General features: G+C 56.5%; 1 protein-coding gene across 10 annotated transcripts; it reads right to left on the bottom strand.

Annotated features, from left to right (window-relative positions):
* Positions 1–4,808: 4,808 nt before the first annotated feature.
* Positions 4,809–24,871, bottom strand: LOC101948370 (alpha-2,8-sialyltransferase 8E-like). 10 transcript variants are annotated; one of them, XM_065570033.1, is made up of 12 exons: positions 24,703–24,857; positions 24,351–24,561; positions 22,461–22,566; positions 21,400–21,498; positions 20,746–20,823; positions 17,941–18,018; positions 11,867–11,953; positions 11,528–11,672; positions 11,104–11,216; positions 10,313–10,399; positions 7,679–9,550; positions 4,809–7,136 (listed from the first exon to the last, which is right to left on the bottom strand). In XM_065570033.1, the coding sequence occupies exons 3-11, from the start codon at positions 22,553–22,555 to the stop codon at positions 9,088–9,090; spliced, it is 1,245 nt and encodes a 414-aa protein (XP_065426105.1). In that variant the 5' UTR covers positions 22,556–22,566; positions 24,351–24,561; positions 24,703–24,857; the 3' UTR covers positions 4,809–7,136; positions 7,679–9,087. The 10 variants fall into 10 exon arrangements, with proteins under 10 accessions (XP_065426105.1, XP_065426104.1, XP_065426111.1 ...); XM_065570032.1 differs by having other exon boundaries at positions 24,351–24,859; XM_065570039.1 differs by lacking the exon at positions 21,400–21,498 and having other exon boundaries at positions 24,351–24,871.
* Positions 24,872–25,270: the final 399 nt, after the last annotated feature.

Genomic DNA, 25,270 nt, shown 5'->3' with positions numbered 1-25,270 from the left:
TCACCTGGGAACCCCGACCAGTTCAAGCCTCATGGAGTGGGTGTGATCCCCCTCTTTCTCTCTCTCGGTTTTCCTTTCTACCTTAGGTATTAACCTATAATAATGTATCTTATGTTGGTTTAGTTTGTGTAGTTATCACTATTATTCAATCAATAACTTGTACGGTTAAGTTGGTTGCTTCTTTCTCTCTGGCTGAACTCTACTCTTTTGTGTTTTTAGCTTCCCCCAGTCACTCTGCAGCAACGCTTCTTTTACCTACGCCAAAGTTCCCTGCAGCGCCCAAAATACTGTGGGGTTTGCTCATCGAGTAGGTTACTGCCAGTACAATTGTGTTGGGGGAGTGGGGATAGGGACGTGCTGAATCTGAAACCCATAAGGGTAACAGCTTGAAAGTGCTGCTTCCTCCAGCCCAGTGAGTCCAGAGACATATAAGGGGTCACTTTACAGTGCTGATTGACCCGGTCCGCTCAGACTTGCTCGGTTAATGTATGTGTGGGTGTGAGTGTGTTCATACGGTTCTGGGGCTGGAGGAACCCAGCCCTGGGGAACCTAGGTCTTGCAGGGTAGCTCCATTCGGGGCCGGCTCCAGGCACCAGCGGACCAAGCACATGCTTGGAGCGGCACCTTAGAAGGGGCGGCCAATGTTGGGGTGGTGGGGGGTGCTCGCGGTGGTTTTTTTGTTTGTTTGTTTGTTTCGGCCGGGCAGCGCGGGGGGTGTTTTGGTGGCGTGGCACGGCGCTGGGGGGCTGGGGGCTTCGGTGGTGCTAGGGTTGGGCAGCCTGACGCAGCATGGCGCACCGGGGTTTGGGTGGCCCGGCCTGGCCCGCCGCGGCGCTCGGGGGAGGACGGGAGTTTGGCTGGCCCGGCACTGGGGAGGGGGTTCGGCGGCCCGGCATGGTGCTTGGGGCAGAGGTTTGAGCGGCGAGGCACTCCAGGGATTTGGGCAGCCCGGCCCGGCGCTCTGGGGGTTTGGCTGGCCTGGCGCGGGGGTTTGAGCGGCGCGGTATGGTGCGGCGCTCCCGGGGGGAGGGGGTTGGGTGGCCCGGCGCAGCGCTCGGGGGGGGAGGGGTCAGTGGCGTGGCTCTTGGGGGGGGGGGTTCGGCGGCCCGATGGAGTGCTCGGGGCAGGGTTTTGAGCGGCGAGGGGTTCCAGGGGTTTGGGCTGCCCGGCCCGGTGCTCCGGGGGTTTGGCTGGCCCGGTGCAGGGGTTTGAGCGGCCCGGCGCTCCAGGGGTTTGGCCGGCCCAGCGTGGGGGTTTGAACGGCGCAGTGCGGCGCGGCGCTCCGGGGGGCGGGAGGGGGTTGGGCGGCCCAGCGCAGCGCTCCGGGGGACAGTGGGGGGCGGGGGTTTGGGCGGCGCGGTGCGGCGCTGGGGGGGGGGGGGAGAGGTTGGCAGCACGGCGCTGGGGGGGGTTCGGCGGCCCGGCGCGTTGCTCGGGGCGGGGGTTTGCGCTCCAAGGGGTTGGCCGGCCCGGTGCGGGGGTTTGAGCAGCCCGGTGCTCCAGGGGTTTGGGCGCCACGGTGCGGCACGGTGCTCCGGGGGCGGGGATTTGGGCGGCGCTCCAGGGGTTTGGGCGGCCCGGCATGGCGCTGGGCGGGGGGAGGGGTTGGCTGCGCGGCGCTGGGTTGGGGGGTGTTACGGCGGGGCGGCGCTCTTCGTTTTTGCCTGGGGTGGCAAAAAAGTTAGAGCCGGCCCTGGCTCCATTGGGAGGGGACTTGCAGCAGGGAGAAGTAGAGCTCTGTATGAAAACACAAGTAGCACATTGATAGAATTGCAGGACCCCCACTCCGCCCATCCCAAAGAGTAACCTGAATAAATGAGCATACCCCAAAGTAACGGGCAAATGTGGTAACAAGGCCCGGTCTTGCCACTCTGTCCCATTGGTTACAATCTACTTATCCATAGCTCCCTGCTCTAACCACCAGTCCCCACTCCCCTCCCAGATCCGGGGAGAGAACCCAGGTGTCCTGGCTTCCAGCCCCCCCTGCTCTAACCCACCAGCCCCCACTCCCATCCCAGAGCCCGGAGAGAACCCAGGCGTCCTGGCCGGGCTGTCCCTTACCCAGCCAGGTGTCTCTAGCTGATGTGATGGGGCAGCGTTGCCTGGCGTGGGTGCTCCGTGGGTCAGGGCGCTGCCTGGAGCTGCCCCCTTTTATCCAGCTGGAGCAGCTGTGTTTGCCCTGGCTTGGATTGCGCCGGACAATGGGGACGAGACGCCGAGCGAATGGCCTCTCCTCCCCGGACAGCAGGTGACACGTGGTGACTGCGGGCTCCGCCCCGGCCGGATCCAGGGGCTCAGGGATTGGGACTGACTCCGGATTGACACCGGGGGGAACCCAGCTCAGATTCCAGCCCTGGAGCGGCTCCAGGTGACCCGAGACCTGAATCCACTCCCGGGTTCGGGCGTTCATGGTTAGACCCGGTTGAACTCTGCATCTCTAGCCGTGTGTCGGCTTGCATGTGCGTGTGCTTGTGTAACACGGGTATCTCTGTGTCGGTGTCTGTGCGAGAGGGAATGTTTGTGAAAGAACACACGTGTGGGGAGGGTGACCAGACAGCAAGTGTGAAAAATCGGGACAGGGGGTGGGGGGTAATAGAAGCTTATATTAGAAAAAGCCCCCCAAATCGGGCCTGTCCCTATAAAATCGGGACATCTTGTCACCCTACGTGTGGGAGAGAGCGTGTGTGGGCCCCAGGCCTCCTGGGAGGCCATTGGGGGCTAGTGATCAGAGCACAGGTTGGCCCCGGGGCCCAGTCCCTTTTCCGCCCACCCCAAAACAAACTGGTCCCTGGAAACGTCTCCGGCGTGTCCCTCATGCCCCCCGCTTCCCGGCAGGGTTTGACCACGGCCCCGTGCCTTCACCCCAAGGGGACGTGGGGGCTGGTGGGTTAGAGCAGGGGGGGCTGGGAGTCAAATGGGGAATTTGCTGTAATATGCTTATGAAGCCTAGGCGTGCCTCAGTTTCCCTCTGTCCTTTGCCTTGCTGCCTAGTTCAGTCTGCTGAATGGCCACAGTGACCGGGCTGGTTGAAACCGACTGAGATCCACAGTGGTGTCCGGAGAGAGAACGGACCGTCCAGCGCCTGATCGCAGCGGGATCTCCGGCTGGAGGGGTTGTGGCCTCCACGTTGCCCCGCCTGGAGGCGAAGGGTTGGACGGGGCCAAGGGCTGGATCCAGGATATCCTCCACGTCTGCTCCCACTTGCATTGGCCCAGGGGCCCCAGCCAATAAGGGCCCCTGGAAAAATCTCCCTCTCGTCGTGTCGCTGGGCGGAACAAAGCTCCCGGGAAGGTTTGGTTCCCCCCCAAAAAGTTTTCAGTGACTGTTCTGGGGTCTGGGACCCTTTGGGGGGTTGTTTGACAAGGGAAATCCGGGGACCTGTCGAACTCCTGCCCTGCGGTGCCAACCCTCGCCTGGGGCTCTGTAAACAGCCCAGCACAACGGAGCCGCTTTGGCCGCCGGCGCTTCGCCGGGTCGTTTGCTCTGGCCGGAGACGAGCCCTCGGGTTCTGCTCACAGCCACAGAGGGGGTTGGGGGCCCCCCCAACGGCCTTTTAATGGGAAATGAAACATTGGCCGAAAATCATTCACTGGCTCCGTTCACACGCAGGGAAACAAACCTCAGAGCCACACACGGAGCAGAGCCTGTCCCCTCCAGCAGGGGGCAGCAGGACACACACACACACACACACACACACACACACAGAGCAGGGCCCATCCCCTCCAGCAGGGGGCGGCAGGGACACACACACACACACACACAGAGCAGGGCCCGTCCCCTCCAGCAGGGGTCAGCAGGGACACACACACACACACAGAGCAGGGCCCATCGCCTCCAGCAGGGGGCAGCACACACACACACACACACACACACACACACACACACACACACACAGAGCAGGGCCCATTCCCTCCAGCAAGGGGAAGCGCACACACACACACACACACACACACACACAGAGCAGGGCCCATTCCCTCCAGCAGGGGGCAGCCGGGACACACACACACACACGGAGCAGAGCCCGTCCCCTCCAGCAGGGGGTGGCAGGGACACACACACAGAGCAGGGCCCATCCCTTCCATCAGGGGGCAGCAGGGACACACACACACACACACACACACACATGGAGCAGGGCCCATTCCCTTCAGCAGGGGGTGGCAGGGACACACACACACACACACACACACACGGAGCAGGGCCCGTTCCCTCCAGCAGGGGGTGGCAGGGACACACACACACACACGGAGCAGGGGCCATCCCCTCCAGCAGGGGGCAGCAGGGACACACAGCCACACACAGAGCAGGGCCTGTTCCCTCCAGCAGGGGGCGGCAGGGACACACACACACACACACACAGGGCAGGGCCCATCGCCTCCAGCAGGAGGCAGCAAGTATACACACACACCCCTGATCCCGACTCCCCACAGCTGTGGATGGGCTCATCACAGGGAAATGTGGCAGACAACAGGGGAGTGACCCAGGCACCTTGGCAGTAGTTCAGGAAGCACGGACGGTCTTGCTCAAGGAGTTGATTGACCTGTGCTGTCTGTGGGGGCACCATTCGGGGGTTTGGTGAGGCCTCCTCCCCCCGAGTTTCGTACCTGAGGTCTGCTCACAGCACATGCCCTAGCCCCAGATGGGTTTGAGTGTGGAATGTGCTGTTGCCTGATTTAGGAGGTTAATAATATTAATTGTGGGTTTGAGACTCACCAATCTGTTTGATCAGAAGATAAAAGTTCATGTCTCAAATTAGGCTCCCAAGAATTTCCAAAGGCCCCTCGGGGGGATGCCAGGAAGCTTCCACTGAGACAGAGCCTTCCAGACTTTTTATTAACATCAACGAATTAGTAGTTAAATGGGAAAATAATCAGAGTTACACAATACCCGTTGGATTCCTGCTATTCAAAATACATGATGATGGTATTAGACGCTACAAAGCTCTGGCTAATAGACTCACACCCTTCCCTGATAGCCCGGTGGGGAGAGACAGGACCAGCCTCGCATCTGGCGGTTCAGCGTCCTCGATTCTTGAGTGAGAGGGACAGAGAGGAGCTGGAGCTAAGAGCGATCGGAGCAAACTTCGAGTTTACTTAACTCCCTTCAACTTAAAATCAAAACCTAATACACAAAACTAAGGAGAAACACTCAGGGAACCCAAGCTTAGCCTCGTCCCCTTGGCACGTAGAAAGGTGAAGAAAAACAAAGTACCGCCTATTAGTCGTCTGGTCTAGTCTCTTAGCGCGGTGGGTCACCACGTTTATAAGGCACAGGGGCCGGAAATCCTTCCTCCTCTGCCCAAACCTCATCCCTCACCCACAAAAACAGTAGGGTCGGCTTACTCCATAGGCTGGTGTGTTTGTACCTATTGGTGACGTGTACAGACATATTAATGACATTCGATCATACACACTGGGACGGGTTGGATCACAGAAACCCTCTTGGGAGCTGCCAACGGATGTGCCCGGACTACTTCTGCCCCTGCTTTCCTGCCAGCTCGGGACTTCAGTACCCTGCCCGGTTTGAGCCAGACCCGCTAGCCTGCCGCAAACCCAGACCCAGGTCTGAACCAGGTCCCCTAACAACTGTAGGCTTAATTGAAAGCAGCTCACAGAAGTGTTCCTGTCTTTAACACTCAGACACCCAACTCTCAATGGGGTCCAAACCCCAAATAAATCCATTTTACCCTGTATAAAGCTTATGCAGGGTAAACTTCTAAATTGTTCACCCTCTATACCACTGATAGAGAGATATGCCCAGCTGTTTGCCCCTCCAGGTATTAACACATCCTCTGAGTTAATAAGTAAAAAGTGATTTTGTTAAATACAGAAAGTAGGATTTAAGTGGTTCCAAGTAATAGCAGGCAGAACAAAGTGAATTACCAAGCAAAATAAAACAAAACACGCACATCTACGTCTAATCAAACTGAATACAGATAATCTCACCCTCAGAGATGCTTCAGTAAGTTTTTTCCTCAGACTGGACACCTTCCTAGTCTGGGCACAATCCTTTCCCCTGGTACAGCCCTTGTTCCAGCTCAGGTGGTAGCTAGGGGATTTCTCATGATGGCTCCTCTCTCCCCCTTTGTTCTGTTCCACCCCTTTATATATCTTTTGCATAAGGCGGGAACCTTTGTCCCTCTGGGTTCTCACCCCCCTTCTCACTGGAAAAGCACCGGGTTAAAGATGGATTCCAGTTCAGGTGACATGATCACATGTCACTGCAATCTTCATTGCCCACTTGCCAGCACACACATATACAGGAAGACTTATAGGTAAACACAGCCATCTGCAGACAATGGTCCTGGTTAATGGGAGTCCTCAAAATTCCAAACCACCATTAATGGCCCCCACTTTGCATAATTACAATAGGTCCTCAGAGTTATATTTCATACTTCTAGTCCCAGATACAAGAGTGGTACATTTATACAAATAGGATGATCACACTCAGTAGATTATAAGCTTTGTAATGATACCTTACAAGAGACCTTTTGCATGAAGCATATTCCAGTTACATCATATTCACCCATTAGCATATTTTTATAAAATCATACGGAGTGCAATGTCACACACACACATCTGTTATTTTGGTTTTCCGGTTCTTCCCTGGTGGTACCTGTTAAGTTTGTGGGTGTAGATTTGGAACCCCCCTATGCCATTCTCCCGTTATCTATCTCTCTAGGTGGAAGGTCCCAGACATAGATGCGCTAAATTTGTCTTACCTCAACATCCCGGATCTGGCCTGTAGGTCCCTTGCATTACAGCCAAACTTACTGTAAGTGTTTGGTTTATTGTAATAGGTTTATCGATTTATATTAAACTATAAGAGATATCTGTGCAAGCAAACAGGGTAATCCTATAGGCTACAGTGATACGTCCTGTGTTGCTGCCAGCTTCTGCCCCCAAGGGGCAGAGAGTTTGTTTATAACCAGAGGCAGGGTGATTAAGATCACAAGGCTTGTCATTAAATTAAATTAAGGATCGTTAGATGATCCTGAAGGCTCTGCCAGGCACTCCAGTTAAAATATAGGAAACAGGGTAGGAATAAACGGTTGGTTTTCAGACTGGAGAGAGGTAAATCGTAGTGTCCCCCGGGGGTCGGTACTGGGACCAGTTGTGTTCAACATACTCGTAAATGATCTGGAAAAAGGGGTAAACAGTGAGGTGGCAACATCTGCAGATGATACAAAACTGCTCAGGATAGTGAAGTCCCAGGCATACTGGGATGAGTTACAAAGGGTGACCCTATGGACAACCAGAGAGCTGGGGGGCTGGGCCTCCTCTGACCCCCATCCCTTGGTGCCTCTTTGGAGCCCCTGTACCCCCTCCCACACTCTGAACTGGGTTACCCCCTCCCCACGCGGGTTTCTATCCGGGCTCATATGTCACCTTCCCTGACACAAACCAGACCATTATCTCCACAAAGGTCCAGTTGAAGAAATGCTCTTGCCAAGTGAAGTCTCCCCAAAAGGTTCATGAGTAAGTGGCTCCCTTCAGACTCAAGGCACCCACTCTGACTAACGCTGGTCAGCTGCTCGCCTCCCTGCCTTATATCCAGATGTTTACCCTATTCTGATTGGTTCTTTCTTCAATCCTCATCATTAACATACTGATCCACCAGTCATCTTAAGCCTTCCCTGATTGGTCTGTTCTTAGGAACCAATCCTAGCTTTTAAACTCACCTGTCAATCGAAGCTGGACCTGATTGAAGACTTGGGAGGGGGTCAGTTGAGCATGACCGTTCGAGTTTTGGAGTGACCCTTCTCTCACCTCACCCGCCTATTTGCAATTGGCCGAATCGCTCCAAGACCATCGTTTTCGTTTCCCGGCGACTGCCATCTTGTTACCCCCGGCTGTAAACTGCTAAAAACGGCCTTTCTGAACGATTCAACTACGGACAATGATTTACGCCTCTTAACGTTATGATTCCCTGTCTCACCACTCCCGGGTTTATTCGTTTAAATACGTTTAATTCCGATCTCCCTCTTGCTTCAGCTTCAGTGATGCTCTTCCAGCTGCGTTCCTGACGCAGAACGGAGCTGCCAAACCGTCGCTCATATCAGTGACGGGCGGCCGTTTCAAATGGTCCCTCCATTCAAAGTCCAGAGATCAACCCATCGTGTTTAGTCACAAAAACGCCCGCCCCGGCGAGGTAGAAGGAAGAATAAACCCCTTCTCTACACTCTCACCAAGGTATTCCTCATGTGTCCCAAGAGGGAGGAGATACGGCTATAGGGAACATGGGTCCCGGGCGCTACAGGTTGATGGATCAATCACAACCGGCTGCAAGACCTCTATTTCCTTTTGTCAGACATCAGCACAGTCTCGGTATTTCTCCAGAACACCCAGCGTGGATGGAGGGGTGCGGGACAGGGTGGTATCTACCTTTGAAGTCAGCCGCCAGGCCTGGTCCCCCTTGGATGCATGGGCCTGGCCGACCCACCAAGGAACGCCGAGGATGACGGGGAATTGGCGGGGTGCAGATTAGTCCAAATAGCGATGCCTCCCGGGGGCCCTGGAGCAGGGTCACAGCCACAGGGGGTGGCATTTGAATGGTAACTGGGTCTGGGGAAAGGGATTCCACCGAGGCGGGGATGCGCTTATGCGGAGTGGGAACATTACGGGGTCCAAGCAACGTCGAGGTCCAGGAAGTTCTCAGAGGCCCCTGAGTCCACCAGCTCCACTTTGGGCACGGTGGGAAGTGGTAAGCAAAGAGGAAGCGGGCGGCTCACGGCCCGACCTTGGCTGGGGTACGGGTCGGCCCAAGGGGGTTCCCAACCGGGGCAGGACACGGGTCTTAATGGACGTCGTGAGCATCTCCCCAATATAGGCAGACGTTGAAGACTCATTGCCAGCTCTTTTCTGCATCTCTACGGCCGGGTTGACTTCGGTGCGGGTCAAACACTGGCCTGCCTTTCTGGTTGGCGGTGGGCCAGGCGATCGTCGATGCTGAGGCCTGGCTGGACCAGGGCGTCTAGGGCGGAGAGTGGCTCTACCCGGGCCAGGCCAGCCTTCATTTCTTCCTTCAAGCCCTGCCTGCAATGGTGGCGCCGGGCCACCTCATTCCATCCAGCGTTCGCTGCTAAGCTCCTTACCGGCAGCGCCCCAGATGCAGCCGCAGCGCGCCCTGCATGTGCATGCCCAGGTAGCGGGTGAACTCGTCGGGCATGGCGTGAGCACCTGGCTTGGGGGGCTGGTTGTCATAGTAGTGGTGGAGAAGGGGCCGCCCCTCGGGGTCGGTGGGGAAGGGCCAGAAGCCGTAGAGGGTGAGGTGCTGGCACAGCTCCAGGGCAGCGCTCACCAGCATGAAGCCCGAGGAGAGGCGTTTGGCGCGCAGGCCACGGGGACGCCAGTGCCCGTCCAGCCGTGCCAGGTACTCGGGGTTCATGAAGACGGCGCGGGCTGGGGAGCCGAAGTCCTCCAGGGTGTAGAGTGCCTGGAACGAGACTGTGCTCTGGCCGACGTAGCTGAAGGCCGGGATGAGGAGCAGCGGGGCCCCATAGGCACCCACCACCTCCGCGAAAGGTCGGCGCCAGCGGCTCAGACCCCTGAACCTGCGGGCAGGGAATGACGCCCGTCAGACGTTGTCCTGGCACAGCCCGTCCCCCAGCACCAGTCCAGTTCCCTCCCACGGCCGTCCCATCGCTCAGTCTCCTCTGCCCCGATCCCTCGGTGACCCTATGGCCGACTGGAGAGCTGGGGGGCTGGGACTTCTCTGACCCCCGATCCCCCGGTGACCCTATGGCCGACTGGAGAGCTGGGGGGCTGGGCCTCCTCTGACCCCAATCCCCCAGTGACCCTATGGCTGACTGGAGAGCTGGGGGGGCTGGGCCTCCTCTGACCCCAATCCTCCAGTGACCCTATGGCCGACTGGAGAGCTGGGGGCTGGGACTGGGCCTTGGCCTTCTCTGACCCCCGATCCCCCGGTGACCCTATGGCCGACTGGAGAGCTGGGGGCTGGGTCTCCTCTGCCCTGATCCCCCAGTGACCCTATGGCCGACCGGAGAGCTGGGGGGCTGGGGCTGGGACTTCTCTGACCCTGATCCCCCAGTGACCCTATGGCTGACTGGAGAGCCCCTGTACCCCCCTCCCACACTGTGAACTGGGTTACCCCCTCCCCCCGGGGGTGTCTATCCGGGCTCGCTCCTCCATCCCCCCAGTTCTGATCCCGGCTCCCCCATGGGCCCCAATACGACCCGTCCCTCCCCCTGCTGGTCTCAATCCAGCTTCCCCCCCACCAGTTCTGATCCAATCCACCCCCCCCCCACATGTTCCCATCAGGGCGCCCCTCCCCCAACAGTCCATCTCCCCGGTACCGGGCGTGCAGGATGCTGGGGTTCATGGTGACGACGCTCGATTTGGTGCCCACGTCGTCAGCATTGTCCATGGGGGGCAGGTTGAACCTGGAGGGGGAGGTGGTGTGAGCTGGGGGCAGCCGGGGGAGCCCAGTGCCCCCCACCCCATGGGGGTCCCAGGTCTTTACCGCCCTCCATGGGCGTCGGGTATCATAGGCAGGGGTAGGCGGTGCCTCCGAAACAGCCTCGCCTGGCCCCGCCCACATTCTGCCCCAGGCCACGCCCCCTTCCTGCGTTCCCAGAGCTCTGCCTTAGCCAGGGGCCAGGGTGGGGGTGCTCTGGGCTCCTGCGGGGGAGGGGAGCAGAAGGGGAGGGCAGATGGGGGGCGGGGGCTTGGGCACAAGGGGAGGGGCCAGTGGCTACCTTCCCCCAACGGCCGGGTCACCGTCCGCCCACGCCGCCCTCCCCTGATACTGCTCCCCCCACCCTGGCCTTTTAAATGGGTCACGGCCCCCTCGCCTCAACCGGTGACCCCCTGCCCTGCACCGCTACCCCCCCACTTGGCACCCCAATCTCCCTGAACCCCCACTGCACTCCACTCACCCTGAACCCTCCTGCACCCCACTCCTCCTAAGCCCCCCCTGCACCCCACTCACCCTGAACTCCCCCTGCACCCCACTCTCCCTGAGCCCCACACTGCACCTCACTCTCTCTGCCCCCATGCCCTCATTCCCCCACCCTACACCCGCACTGCCCCCGCTTCTCTACCCATTTCCCCCTGCTCCCATCCCCCCCTCCCCAGCCGGCATTACCTGATGACGAACTGGGCGCGGTCGATCTCGGGGCCACAGCCACTGTTATGAAGGATCCCCCCATTCCCCACCACGGCACAGCACTCGTAGGGGGCACCCTGAAATGGGGAGACCTGCGGGGGAGGGGACCTGGGTCAGCACCCACCGACCATGCTGAGATGCAGCCAACTCTGGGGTGGGGCGTGGGGGGCTGTTTATAAAGTACCCCTCACCCGGTGCTGAGATGCAGCTAGCTCTGGGGTGGAGCGCCCGGAGCTAGGGTGACCAGATGTCCCGATTTTATAGGGACAGTCCTGATTTTTGGGTCTTTTTCTTATATAGGCTCCTATTACCCCCCACCCCCGTCCCGATTTTTCACGTTTGCTGTCTGGCCACCCTACCCGGAGCTGAGCCCCCGTCGCCCCCACAGCCCAGCGCCCCCTACCTGCGGCAGCATCTCCAGCAGCTCCTCCTTCACTGGATGCTTCTTGTCCCGCTGTGCGTCATAGACGATCTGGGAGCCCAGCTGGGTGTTGTTCTGGGTCAGCACCAGGTCGGCTGAAGCGTTACAGCAGCCTCCCAGCTGTTCCCTGTGTGGGGGAGAGGGGTGAGGGGCAGCTGGGGGGGTACTTGGAGGCAGCAGGGGGCAGAAGGCAAGGGGGGATGGGGGGAGGGCATGGAGGGGTAGAGAAGGAGGTATTTGGGGCAGCATCGGGGGAGGGAGGGGGCAGAGGGGTAGGGGGGAGAGGAAGCAGGGGGGCAGGGCATTGGGGGTGGAGGGTACCTGTACTGGCCCAGGGCGCTGGCATTATGCGCCCAGGGGCAGCTCTGCACCAGCTTCAGCTGCCTCAAGATCCAGCCCTGGTCCAGCCTGGGACGGAGACACAGAGAGTCACTGATCTGCCCCCCTTCCTCCTTCACTGCGCCCCCCAAGGGGCCCTCTGGCCCCCCACTACCGACCACCCCCCGCTGCCGGCTCCGGCCCACGCTGACAATTAATGAAATCAGCTGGGCTGTGCGGGATCATCGCAACACACAGGACTGGTCAATGGCCGGTCACACCTGGGAAACGCTACGTGGCAGGAGGCTCGTCCTGTGGGCTTGGAAGCTGACCAAAACCACTGGAAATTTCCCATCTTCTCGACTCTTTGAACTCAGAGGGGGCAGAGACTCTGAATGGCAGCCAGAGATCCCCAGGAGCTGCCTCCCAGGCCCACCCTGAAAGACACTTTGAACCGACAGATCACTGCAACTCGGTCACTCTTCGGATTTAGCTGGCGTGTAGATGTTTGCTGGCTTTCACCTGCAACTAACTCTCTGAGTCCTTTGTCCTTATGCCAGTCTTGTACCCCTTATATTCACCCCCTTTCTCAGGACTATGATAAGTTTTGTTCAATGAATGCCTTGTGAGGTATCCTTTGAAAACTCATAATTTGCTGATCATTATTGTCCTGGTAAAATATAGGTGGCGACATTGCATGTAAAGTTACAGGATTCCTCTATATGGCATTACTAAGACATACTCCAGCCACCAACCAGTTCCCTAGAGATGAAAGTCTAGCCAACGCTTCAGCCAGGTGTCAAATGGACCATCCCCGTTGAAAGAGGGTCTGCATGAAAAATCAACATCTTGACTAAGGAACAGCTGGGAATTCCCGTCCACACAGACTTGATGTCTCCTGAACATGAGTGCCAAAGAAAAGCAGGGACTGTGAGATGTCCCCGTTTCTTTCTCCTTTCCGGCATCCACAACACCTGAAGAACCGAGGAAGCAGCGTTGGGACTGCGGGAGACGTCCCGACGGAAAGAGATTCAGAGAGACCTTGGCTTCGAATTCACTCCGCTTGTTACGTTAGTTGTGGGTGACTTTCATTTTCTTGAAACCGATTCTGACTTTTATGGCTCAATATTTATAGTCACTTAAAATCAGTCTGCTGCAGTTAATAAATGTATTTGATCAAAGCCGGTGTGTTTGGATTGAGCTGTGTGGGGAGCTCTGTTTGAGATAAGCAGATCGGCGCACCTCGTTTTCTGTTAATAAACAGGCCGCGTATGAGCTCGTGTTCCCCAGGAGAGGGCCGGGCAGGACAAGGCACGTTTCCGGGGCACATCTGGGACGGGGAGTTTGCTGGTTACTCTGCAGGGCGATTCAGGAGCGGCTGGTCTCCCAGCAAAGCAGTGTGAACAGCACCCCGCATCGGAGACCTGAGGGGACACGGCTGGTCAGCGCTCCAGATCGTCCCCTGGCTAGTGAACGAAGCTTTACACCGTTTACTCCGGGATCGGCTACGGGGTTGTGTTCGGTGTCGGCTCTGGGGGTCCAGCCGCTCTGGGGGCCGTGCCCGGGCTCTGGGGGCTGGACGCGGGGTGATTTTTGGTGTAAGGGCCCAGTGATCACTAGGTCCGGTGTGTCCGGCTGGGGATGGTCTCGGGGGGCTCCGTGGTGAGACCGGGACAGGGACCGGCTGGGTGAAATCTACCCACAGGCCCCAGTGCCGGTGTGGGGGGGTTGGAGGGGCTGCCCTGAGGCTGCGAGACGTGCCTGGCCTAGGGTGACCAGACGTCCTGGTATTATCGGGACAGTCCTGATTTTAGGGGACTTGTCCCGCGTCCTGACCCTACATTGGTTGGGACGTCTGGTCACCCTATATGAGGGGGACCGCGGCAAGCCGGCACCGCCGGCGCCACTCACCTTTCCTCCCTGGGGCAGTGCGCAGCTGAGCTCCCGGCGCGATGGCGCCAGCCCACGGGGCCCCCCGCCTGGCCGGCAGGAGCCCACAGAGCGCAGCCCTGCCCCGGGCACGCAGAGAGACAGCGAGGAGGTCTCGCTCCCCTGCGTGCTGCAGTGGGGCGGGGCTTGTAGACTCCGGCAGCGGGTGCCGGGCAGAGAGCCCCCCCGCCCCCCTCCCCTCGACCTGACCCTAGGAAGGGGCCAGAGGGACTGGGAGGGACCTGCCTGCTGGATGCTTCCTGGGAGCCGCTCCAGGTAAGCACTGCTGGGCTCACCTGGCCCCCTGGCAGGTCCCTCTGGGGGGGGGGAGGGCTCTCCTCAGACCCACTGCCCTCAGCCCCCACCCTGATCCTGTTCCCTCAGCCTCCCCTGCAGTGTCTCCCCCGTGACCCCACCCTCAATCCACTGCCCTCAGTCCCTACCCCTGTTCCCTCAGCCTCCCCCGCAGTCTCCCCTGTGCCCCCCACCCTCAATCCACTGCCCTCAGCCCCCCAACCCTGTTCCCTCAGCCTCCCCCACAGTCCCTCCCCTTCCCCGATCATCTCACCCTGCATGGATGTGGAAATCTGTCCCAGATTCCAGGCTGTCATTAGCCCCTTTCCAAAGGGAAGTTTGCAGCCTTTGCTCAGACCCAAACATTTTCACTTAAAAAAATAAATAAATAAATACCCAAACCCATCCTGACACCCATCTGCTCTGTCCAGATTTGCTGTTATCCCTGTTGAGGCCAAAGTGATTTGAAAAATTAAAAATCCTTGACACCATTGTGTTGCTTCCCCCTGTGTTGCTCGTTAATCTGATGGACCTGCCGACAATGAATAAAGATGAATACCCTGGGAGCGATGTGTCAGGCAGACAGTTTGTAAAGTAGGAATGTGAATGCTGAAGCCCTCACAAAATGCAGAGGCTTTTCTTAACCTGAGAACTGAAAAAGAGCCAGATCCCCTGCATGGGTTTGAAAGTGACAAGCGCCTAGCGACTGCCCAGAGCAGCACCAGGTTTGAAGTGATGAGGAGGGTCTGTGTCATGAAGTCTGCATTTCCACTGAGGACTCTTCCATCGCCAGTGTAGCGCTGGCACAGGTCTGCCACCCGGCACAGCAATGCTGAGAGGGGCCAGTGTAGACCCAACCCACTGCCCTCAGCCCCCACCCTGACCCTGTTCCCTCAGCCTCCCTCTCAGTCCCCCCTGGACCTCCCACCCCGAACCCACTGCCCTCAGTCCCTGCCCCCGTTCCAACAGCCTCCCCCAGACCCCCTGCTCCCCCCAACCCACTGCCCTCAGCCTTGCCTTACCCCAAATCTCTTCTTCAGCCTCCCCCGTCATCCCACCCCCATCGCTCCCTCTGCTGTCCCACCCCCTCAACTTCCCCCCATTCCAGTCCTGCTCCCCTCTGTCTCATCCCCTCCAGACCCTGTCCCTTTCCCCAACCCCCCAACCCTCCACAGCCCAGTCCCATTGTCTCCCCCACCCCACTCTACACAGCTCTCTCTACCCTGTCCCATTCATGCTCCCCTCAGCCCCACCCTACACCCCCCATCCCAGTCCTGTCCCTCTCAGTACCTCCACCCTGCTTCCCCTGATCCATCCCCACACACCTACAGACTCCCTCGACCTCCCTCCCCCCAATCCCACTGCCTGGACCCACCCTCGTCCAACTCAGGACATGCAGGAAAAAGAAACAATGGGCTTAAATTGTATCAAGGGAGATTTAGTTTAGACATTAGGAAAAACTTCCTAACTGTAAAGGTAGTTAAGCACTGGACAAATTACCTAGAGAGGTTATGGAATAGCAGTCATTGGAGTTTTTTAAGAGGTTAGACAAACACCTGTCAAGGATGGTCTAGTGTTGTTATTACTCAGTCCTGCCTCAGTGCAGGGGTTTGATTAGATGACCTGTTGATGTCCCTTCCAGTCCTACATTTCTGTGATTCACACTGAATTGCCTTGTGCCACTGTCTAGTAGTAGTGGCACACAGTTCTCTGACATGCAGGTTTATAAAATTGTAGTTAATATACAGTTTGGAGCATAGCAGTTTTAAAGCTCTGCATGTTCAGACCAACTGAGCTGAAAATTGTGATCTATAATATTCAAAACTATTAAGATGGGGGCTGAAATAAAATCAGCATGAATTGCTCAACAATATCAATGGAATCAGCATTGCGCTGCTATATATTGTAAAACATTACAGTGAAATCTTGCAAGTATTACATAGCACGCCGCCTTGCCCCAGTGGTAACTAAGCATAACATCTTCCTGTTCCAACATTCTTAACTTGTATCCCATAGCTCCTAGAAGTTGGTTTTTTTCAAACACTGAATACTGCTAAGTTATGAGTTTAACAGGGTTTTTTTCTTTTAAACCACAGCACTGAATGTTATTCTAAAATTGTTTTCCAAATATTCTTAAACTCCCAGTTTATCCCCTGCTGATGTTCATTGTGAAAAGTATTGCAGGTCTAATAATAATATTTGGCACTTTTGTAATTCACTGTCCAACATGTGTTTTGTGCCCTCCTCTGGTGGATTTTTAGAGGATAACTGTATAGCTACCAGCTAAGGGAGTTATATCTTGAACTCAAGTAGTAGAAGCTCATGCTTTTAAGTCTGGATGGCTCGGGTTCAATCTTTGGTGACTAGCTATGATGGAGGTTGCTACACTTATAATCCCTTTAATCAGAGGTTCTGAATATGCTTTGTTGTAAGCAGAGCTAGCCTATAGTTAAGCAACCAAAAATTTAGAATGGGAAGTGTTGAAAGGTTGGGAAGCCTTATAATTTTGCCAGTCTGGAACGAACATCCCATCTGAGGGATGGGGGCGGAGAGAGAGGAGAGTGAGACAGGACCAGGAAACTGGGACAAGGAATCCAGACCGGTAGTGGGGGGCAGCTGAAATCAAATGAGGAGCTGGGGCGGGTTAGACAGCAATAGTATAGACATAGACTGGAGGGGACGGGGAAGAAGGGTCTTTGACTACTAGAGACCACTCCATTCGGGAGCCTGGAATAGACCCAGGATTCCTGAGTTTCACAGTTCCTCTTCTGTCAGCAGATATCTGTGAAACCCAGTGGCAAAAAAAATGTCTCACCCCCCTATAGAGCTGATCTATCACATATAGGATGACAACCTACTGCCTCTGCCATCACTTACTCCAGTAACTCAAGTGGCAGAAGTCTGTGCAGTGGATCTAAAGGTTCATCGGCAGGGTTGGAGCCATGCGAGTTTCACGATGATTCCACATGCCAGAATTTCTGGGGCAGTTCAGTTTTGATTTTTACAAAAAAACCTGGGGAAATGTCTACAGAAATCGGGTGACCAGATGCCTAAATAGGGGAATCTCAACAGGAGTAGAGAGGTTATTTTATCTCTGTATTTGGCACTGGGGCAACCACTGATGGAATACTGGGTCCAGTTCTGGTGTGCACAATTTAAGAAGGATATTGATAAATTGGAGAGTGTTCAGAGAAGAGTCACAAGACTGATTTAAAGGATTATAAAACATGCCTTATAGTGATCGACTCAAGGACCTCAATCTATTTAGTTTAACAAAAAGAAGGTTAAGAAGTGACTTGGTTATAGACTGTAAGTATCTACATGGGGAACAAATAGTTATAATAATGGGCACTTCAGTCTAGCAGAGAAAGGTAGAGCATGAGCCAACGGTTGGAAGTTGCAGCTAGACAAATTCAGACTGGATAGAAGGCATACCTTTTCAATGGTGAGAGTAATTAACGATTAACAATATACTAAGGGTCGTGGTGTTTTTCTAAAAGCTTTTTCTAAAAGCTATCCTCTAGGAATTATTTTGGAAAGTTCTATGTCTGTGCTATACAGGCGGTGAGACCAGGTGATCACCGGATCCCTTCTGGCTTTATAATCTCAGAACTAGGCAGGCACAACAATTCACATGCAAAATTCTCATTGAATTCAATAGGTGTCCTTGCCCTGTGGCTTGTGGTGCGGGCTGCAGCAGGGGCCATACAACCCCTCTCGCAGCTTCCTAGGGCCCCCTCTCATGGCTCTGTGCACCTGTGTCTGTCATTGTCGTCCTCTCCCCTCCCCGCTCGCCCAATGTGTCCTGATATTTCACTCTTGCGATCTGGTCACCCTAGCCCGGCCCCACTCACCTGGCGGGGAGGGTCCCTGCGCTCCAGTTCTGCAGCAGCCCCTGACACTGCTCCGCCCCCATCACTGGGTCCTCGGGGCTGGAAAGGCGAAGGAGGGTTACACACGGCCAGGAGAGCTGGCCTCCGCAGCCCAGTCCCATTGTCTCCCCCGCCCCACTCTACACAGCTCTCTCTACCTTGTCCCATTCATGCTCCCCTCAGCCCCACCCTACACCCCCATCTCAGTCCTGTCCCTCTCAGTACCTCCACCCTGCTTCCCCCAGTCCATCCCCACACACCCACCGATTCCCTCGACCTCCCTCCCCCCAATCCCACTGCCTGGACCCACCCCCGTCCCACTCAGGACATGCAGGAAAAAGAAGCAATGGGCTTAAATTGTAGCAAGGGAGATTTAGTTTAGACATCAGGAAAAACTTCCTAACTGTAAAGGTAGTTAAGCACTGGACAAATTACCTAGAGAGGTTATGGAATAGCAGTCATTGGAGTTTTTTAAGAGGTTAGACAAACACCTGTCAAGGATGGTCTAGTGTTGTTATTACTCAGTCCTGCCTCAGTGCAGGGGTTTGACTAGATGACCTGTTGATGTCCCTTCCAGTCCTACATTTCTGTGATTCACACTGAATTCCCTTGTGCCACTGTCTAGTAGTAGTGGCACACAGTTCTCTGACATGCAGGTTTATAAAATTGTAGTTAATATACAGTTTAAAGCATAGCAGTTTTAAAGCTCTGCATGTTCAGACCAACTGAGCTGAAAATTGTGATCTACAGTATTCAAAACTATTAAGATGTGGCTGAAATAAAATCAGCATGAATTGCTCAACAATATCAATGGAAGCAGCATTGCACTGCTATATATTGTAAAACATTACAGTGAAATCTTGCAAGTATTACATAGCACGCCGCCTTGCCCCAGTGGTAACTAAGCATAACATCTTCCTGTTCCAACATTCTTAACTTGTATCCCATAGCTCCTAGAAGTTGGTTTTTTTTCAAACACTGAATACTGCTAAGTTATGAGTTTAACAGGGTTTTTTTCTTTTAAACCACAGCACTGAATGTTATTCTAAAATTGTTTTCCAAATATTCTTAAACTCCCAGTTTATCCCCTGCTGATGTTCATTGTGAAAAGTATTGCAGGTCTAATAATAATATTTGGCACTTTTGTAATTCACTGTCCAACATGTGTTTTGTGCCCTCCTCTGGTGGATTTTTAGAGGATAACTGTATAGCTACCAGCTAAGGGAGTTATATCTTGAACTCAAGTAGTAGAAGCTCATGCTTTTAAGTCTGGATGGCTCGGGTTCAATCTTTGGTGACTAGCTATGATGGAGGTTGCTACACTTATAATCCCTTTAATCAGAGGTTCTGAATATGCTTTGTTGGAGGCAGAGCTAGCCTATAGTTAAGCAACCAAAAATTTAGAATGGGAAGTGTTGAAAGGTTGGGAAGCCTTATAATTTTGCCAGTCTGGAACGAACATCCCATCTGAGGGATGGGGGCGGAGAGAGAGGAGAGTGAGACAGGACCAGGAAACTGGGACAAGGAATCCAGACCGGTAGTGGGGGGCAGCTGAAATCAAATGAGGAGCTGGGGCGGGTTAGACAGCAATAGTATAGACATAGACTGGAGGGGACGGGGAAGAAGGGTCTTTGACTACTAGAGACCACTCCATTCGGGAGCCTGGAATAGACCCAGGATTCCTGAGTTTCACAGTTCCTCTTCTGTCAGCAGATATCTGTGAAACCCAGTGGCAAAAAAAGTGTCTCACCCCCCTATAGAGCTGATCTATCACATATAGGATGACAACCTACTGCCTCTGCCATCACTTACTCCAGTAACTCAAGTGGCAGAAGTCTGCAGTGGATCTAAAGGTTCATCAGCAGGGTTGGAGCCATGCGAGTTTCACGATGATTCCACATGCCAGAATTTCTGGGGCAGTTCAGTTTTGATTTTTACAAAAAAACCTGGGGAAATGTCTACAGAAATCGGGTGACCAGATGCCTAAATAGGGGAATCTCAACAGGAGTAGAGAGGTTATTTTATCTCTGTATTTGGCACTGGGGCAACCACTGATGGAATACTGGGTCCAGTTCTGGTGTGCACAATTTAAGAAGGATATTGATAAATTGGAGAGTGTTCAGAGAAGAGTCACAAGACTGATTTAAAGGATTATAAAACATGCCTTATAGTGATCGACTCAAGGACCTCAATCTATTTAGTTTAACAAAAAGAAGGTTAAGAAGTGACTTGGTTATAGACTGTAAGTATCTACATGGGGAACAAATAGTTATAATAATGGGCACTTCAGTCTAGCAGAGAAAGGTAGAGCATGAGCCAACGGTTGGAAGTTGCAGCTAGACAAATTCAGACTGGATAGAAGGCATACCTTTTCAATGGTGAGAGTAATTAACGATTAACAATATACTAAGGGTCGTGGTGTTTTTCTAAAAGCTTTTTCTAAAAGCTATCCTCTAGGAATTATTTTGGAAAGTTCTATGTCTGTGCTATACAGGCGGTGAGACCAGGTGATCACCGGATCCCTTCTGGCTTTATAATCTCAGAACTAGGCAGGCACAACAATTCACATGCAAAATTCTCATTGAATTCAATAGGTGTCCTTGCCCTGTGGCTTGTGGTGCGGGCTGCAGCAGGGGCCATACAACCCCTCTCGCAGCTTCCTAGGGTCCCCTCTCATGGCTCTGTGCACCTGTGTCTGTCATTGTCGTCCTCTCCCCTCCCCGCTCGCCCAATGTGTCCTGATATTTCACTCTTGCGATCTGGTCACCCTAGCCCGGCCCCACTCACCTGGCGGGGAGGGTCCCTGCGCTCCAGTTCTGCAGCAGCCCCTGACACTGCTCCGCCCCCATCACTGGGTCCTCGGGGCTGGAAAGGCGAAGGAGGGTTACACACGGCCAGGAGAGCCGCCCCCCATGGGGCCCCCCAGCACACCCCACCCCCATCACCTCCCCCCACAGGGCCCCCCCCAGCACCCTCTGCCCCCACCGCCTGCTCCCCATCTCACAGAGCCCCCGCTCCTCCCCTCCCCCTCCTCTCCCTGCACCTCCTTCCCTGACCCCTCACTGCTTCACTGACCCCTTTCTCTTCCCCTCCCCACACCCCACCAAGCCCCCATACCCTTCTCTCCCTCACATCCCTCCTCCCACCCCTCACATCCCTCCTCCCACTGCCTCCTTCCCCTCCCCCACATCTCTTCCCCTCCCCCCACATCCCTCCCATTGCCTCCTTCCTCTCCCCCCTCCCCACACCACCCCTTCCCCTCCCCCATGTCCCTCCCCTGCCTCCTTCCCCTCCCCCCACATCCCCCCTGCCCCTCAACAGCCCATCACCTGCCCACCTTCTGCGCCACTGAATCCCACTCCCTGCCATGCGCCCATAACTCAGTGGCTCCCTCAGAGGCCAGTGCCCTCAAAGCCCCTCCCCACTGCCCACCCCACGCACATGGGGCTCCTGTTTTGGTCCATGGTCCGGCAGGGATGTTTGGGGTCCTGCCTCGCTCCTTTGCTGGCTGCCAACACTATCTTGAGCTGGGACACCCGGCTAGGGGGCAGAGAGAGGGGGGTTAATGCCGCTGGTCCCGCTTCCCCGGGACTCGGGTGCCTCACTGCCCCCTGCCCCACAGAGCCCGTGCCCCCCGCACAGGTTAGCTCCGGCATGACCCCCCCCAGCAGCCCCCTGGGGCGCCCAGCCCTGGCACTGGATTCGCGGCAATGTGACGAACCCCCACGGTCAAGGTTGGGTCTAATCAAGAAACCCTGCGTCGGGCCAGGCAGCAGGATCCCCGCGAAACACCCGAGCGAGGAGTGAGAAGTTTCTGTCATGGGTCCATGCCTCAGTTTCCCCTGTCTTTCGATGGGCTGCCTGGGGGGGGCTAGGGGGAAGGTTTACGTTTCCCACTGTGAGCTGGTGGGTCTGTGGGGAGCTGCAGGGTGGTCTGAAGGCCTGAAGAGGGGTTTTGGGCTGGGATTGTTTGATGATCCCCCAGGTGGGTTTCGGGGGGTGGCAGGTGGCAGCGAGGGGTGTGGGGTTGGCGGGGGGTTATTTCCATACTGAAGCAGGTTATCTCGGGCGGTTGGGGGGGGCCCGTTCCAGGATGGGATCGATTTCTCCGGGGCAGTGTCTTCAAGTGGCGAAGGCGGCGTTAAGGGGTACGTCCCGCAGAGCCTGTTCTGGGGGCTCGGAGCGCCTGGCTGTCGAGCACAGATTTCCTAGGGATGGGGTGCCAGGGACCCCCGGTGACCAGCACCCCACACAGACTAGCTCACAGCTCTGACTTTCACGGGGTCTCCCCCGGCCTGTCTGGAGAAGCCTGGATCGGGGCTCGCCACTTCGGGGTGGCCTTTGCTGACAGGGCTTGTGAGCGTAACTCACCAGACGCCCCCCCCACACACACAGGCGAGTCCTGGCTCCCAGCCCCCCGCTGTAACCACCAGCCCCCACTCCCCTCCCAGAGCTGGGGAGAGAACCCAGGAGTCCTGGCTCCCAGCCCCCCACTCACTCACCTCTGAAGCCTCCACAGCACAGAGATGCTGAAGCTGATGCTCACACTCAGGACCAGCGTCCGGCTCCGTCTCCGCAGCATCCTTGGGGGGCCCATCCTGGCGCTCGCTGTGCGGGGAGCAGGGCAGGTGAGACACATTCACACACCATGGGGGAATCCACCAGGCACGGCCTCCCTGGGGTCCCCCTCCTCCGCCCTGGCCTCCTGGATATCACAGGCTGGGAGCCGGGACTCCTGGGTTTTCTCCCCGGCTCTGGGAGGGGAGTGGGGCTAGTGGTTAGAGCAGGGGAGTAGCTGGGAGCCAGGACTCCTGGGTTCTCTCCCTGGCTCTGGGAGGGGAGTGGGGGCTGGTGGGTTAGAGCAGGGGGGGCTGGAAGCCAGGACTCCTGGGTTCTCTCCCCGGCTCTGGGAGGGGAGTGGGGGCTGATGGTAAGAACAAGGGGAGCTGGGAGCCAGGACTCCTGGGTTCTCTCCCTGGCTCTGGGAGGGGAGTGGGGGCTGGTGGGTTAGAGCAGGGGGGGCTGGGAGCCAGGACTCCTGGCCTTCAGAGCTGGAGATGAGGGGTCGATTTGGCTCCGCGATGGGAGTTCACCTCATTGGACAGGTGGAAATCTAGCGTTTCGCGGCGGGAGCCAATGCAGGGCCGGGGGGAAGGGGGCGGAGGTGGGGGGGCTACCCTGGGATAGGATTCCCTTGACTGGGGAGGTCGGTACAAGGGCTGGGGAAACTGCAGCATCTCCGGCGCGTTGGGACCCGGGAGGTGTCCCACATGCAGGTCCTTAGACCCAGGGCTCCCGTCCCCTCTCCCTCTTCCGGCCGCCAAGCCCCCCTGCCCGTGCCTCGCCACGACCTGTCTCCCTGGCCCCCATGGCCTAGCCTCTGCCCCCCGCTAAGATTTCCCTACCCACGTGGGACTGCGGGGCCCGATCCGGTGAGAAAAATGACCTCCCAGCTCCTCCCGGGGAGCCCCCTCCCGTGTTTGTACAGTGGAACAGGATGTCCCAGCCCAGAAAGCTGCAGCGAACAAAACAGCTGAGGAAAGGGCTGGGCTGCAGAAGAGCGGAAAAGGTCCCCCCGGTGGTTTCAGAGCTGCAAAGGGCAGCGGGGAGATGTGTGTGAGTCACCCTTTAAGGGGCCGGACTCCGGACCCCATCGGCTGCGTCCCATCCGGAGCAGCTCTCCGCGGGGGCTGCTCCGGCACTGGAGGGAGGGAGCCGGGGGGCAAGGCGCCCCCCCAAATGCCAGCAGTTGTGGGCTCCCGCCCAGTTTAACAGGTCACTTGGACTCGGCTACCCACCCGTCACTAGGATCAGGGGGGATTTTGTGTTTTTCCCGGGTCACAAAGTAAAACATTAGAGAGACAAGACTTGAGCAGGGGGATCCCACCTGAACACTACACCCCACTCCCCTCCCAGAGCTGGGGAGAAAACCCAGGAGTCCTGGCTCCCAGCCCCCTCCCCGCTCTAATGCCCTTGGGCTATTTTGACCAGAAATTAATACATTTATATCTGTATGTCATGAGTTTCCACCCACACACCCACACCCAAACCCACATCCAAGCACACCCCCACCCCCACCGCCACCGCCACAGCCACACCCACACCCACACACTCACTTTTGGCAGAACTGTGTCTTTTTTTAGTTTAGTTTCTGGCCAATAGTGTTTTGGGGCTTTCTTGTTCTTTTTGCCGCAAAGTTTCCAGTCTTGAGCATTCATTTTCTCCCCTCTCCCCCCTGGGCTGGAGCAAGTGGGGGGCCAGCACTGTGGCCTGACGCCCCCCACTTCTGCCTGCGGGCACCCCCCCCCCCCCATTTGGCCCCATCCCTGTCCCTGGTCCACCCACAGCCCCACCCCTTCCCCCGTGGCCCTGCCCCTCTAAACTCCTCTAACCTTGGGGCGACGTTTTTTTCGTGGGTCCCCGAATTGGCTGCGATCAGCTTCCAGACCCGGCTCTGTCGTGGGGCGTATTCACACAGGAGCTAGCCCGGGCGTTGGAAGAACCGGGCAGCGGGGGGGGATCTCAGCCCGCTCGCTGAAGGGACGTCCTTTTGCACAGCCAGAGCATTCGAGAAGACACCGTTGGTTCAGCACGACCCTCAGGCTGGACAGGATACATAGAATATCAGGGTTGGAAGGGACCTCAGGAGGTCATCAAGTCCAACCCCCTGCTCAAAGCAGGACCAATCCCCAGACAGATTTTTGCCCCAGATCCCTAAATGGCCCCCTCAAGGATTGAACTCACAATCCTGGGTTTAGCAGGCCAATGCTCAAACTACTGAGCTATCCCTCCCCGTCCTCTCTTATCGAAGGGCAGCCGGTGAAGCCTGAGTCATGCGTCAAGTGTGAGCCGCCAAAAGACGTTATGAAAACAGCCGAGGGGCTGATAAGAAAGCACACGAGGAAACTGGGAAACCAAATTCGATATTGAAAGAAATGTGACCTCTTAGCCCTGCCCCCATCCACTCCCCCCTACTTCCCGCCCCCGACTGCCCCCCTCAGAACTCCCAACACCCCCTGCTCCTTGTCCCCTGACTGCCCCCTCCTGAGACCCCCGCCCCACTGTAACTGCCTTCCTAGGACCCTACCCCCTACCTGTCCCCTGATTGCCCCGACCCTCAACCACACCCCTGCCCCCAGACAGACCCCCAGGACTCCCATTGGAACCCCGGCCAATGGGAGCTGGGGGGGGGGTGCTAGAGCTCCCTGACCCCGCCTCCCCAGCAGGGATGGGGAGGGAGCTGCTCCAGCTCCTCTGGCTTAGCCCACCACCTCCCAGGCAGAGGAGCGACCAGGCAGAGGAGAGGGGGACC

This window comes from Chrysemys picta, chromosome 16 (assembly GCF_011386835.1).
Source record: "Chrysemys picta bellii isolate R12L10 chromosome 16, ASM1138683v2, whole genome shotgun sequence".
Taxonomy (NCBI): Eukaryota; Metazoa; Chordata; order Testudines; family Emydidae; genus Chrysemys; species Chrysemys picta.
This window is presented reverse-complemented; position numbering and strand designations above follow the sequence as displayed.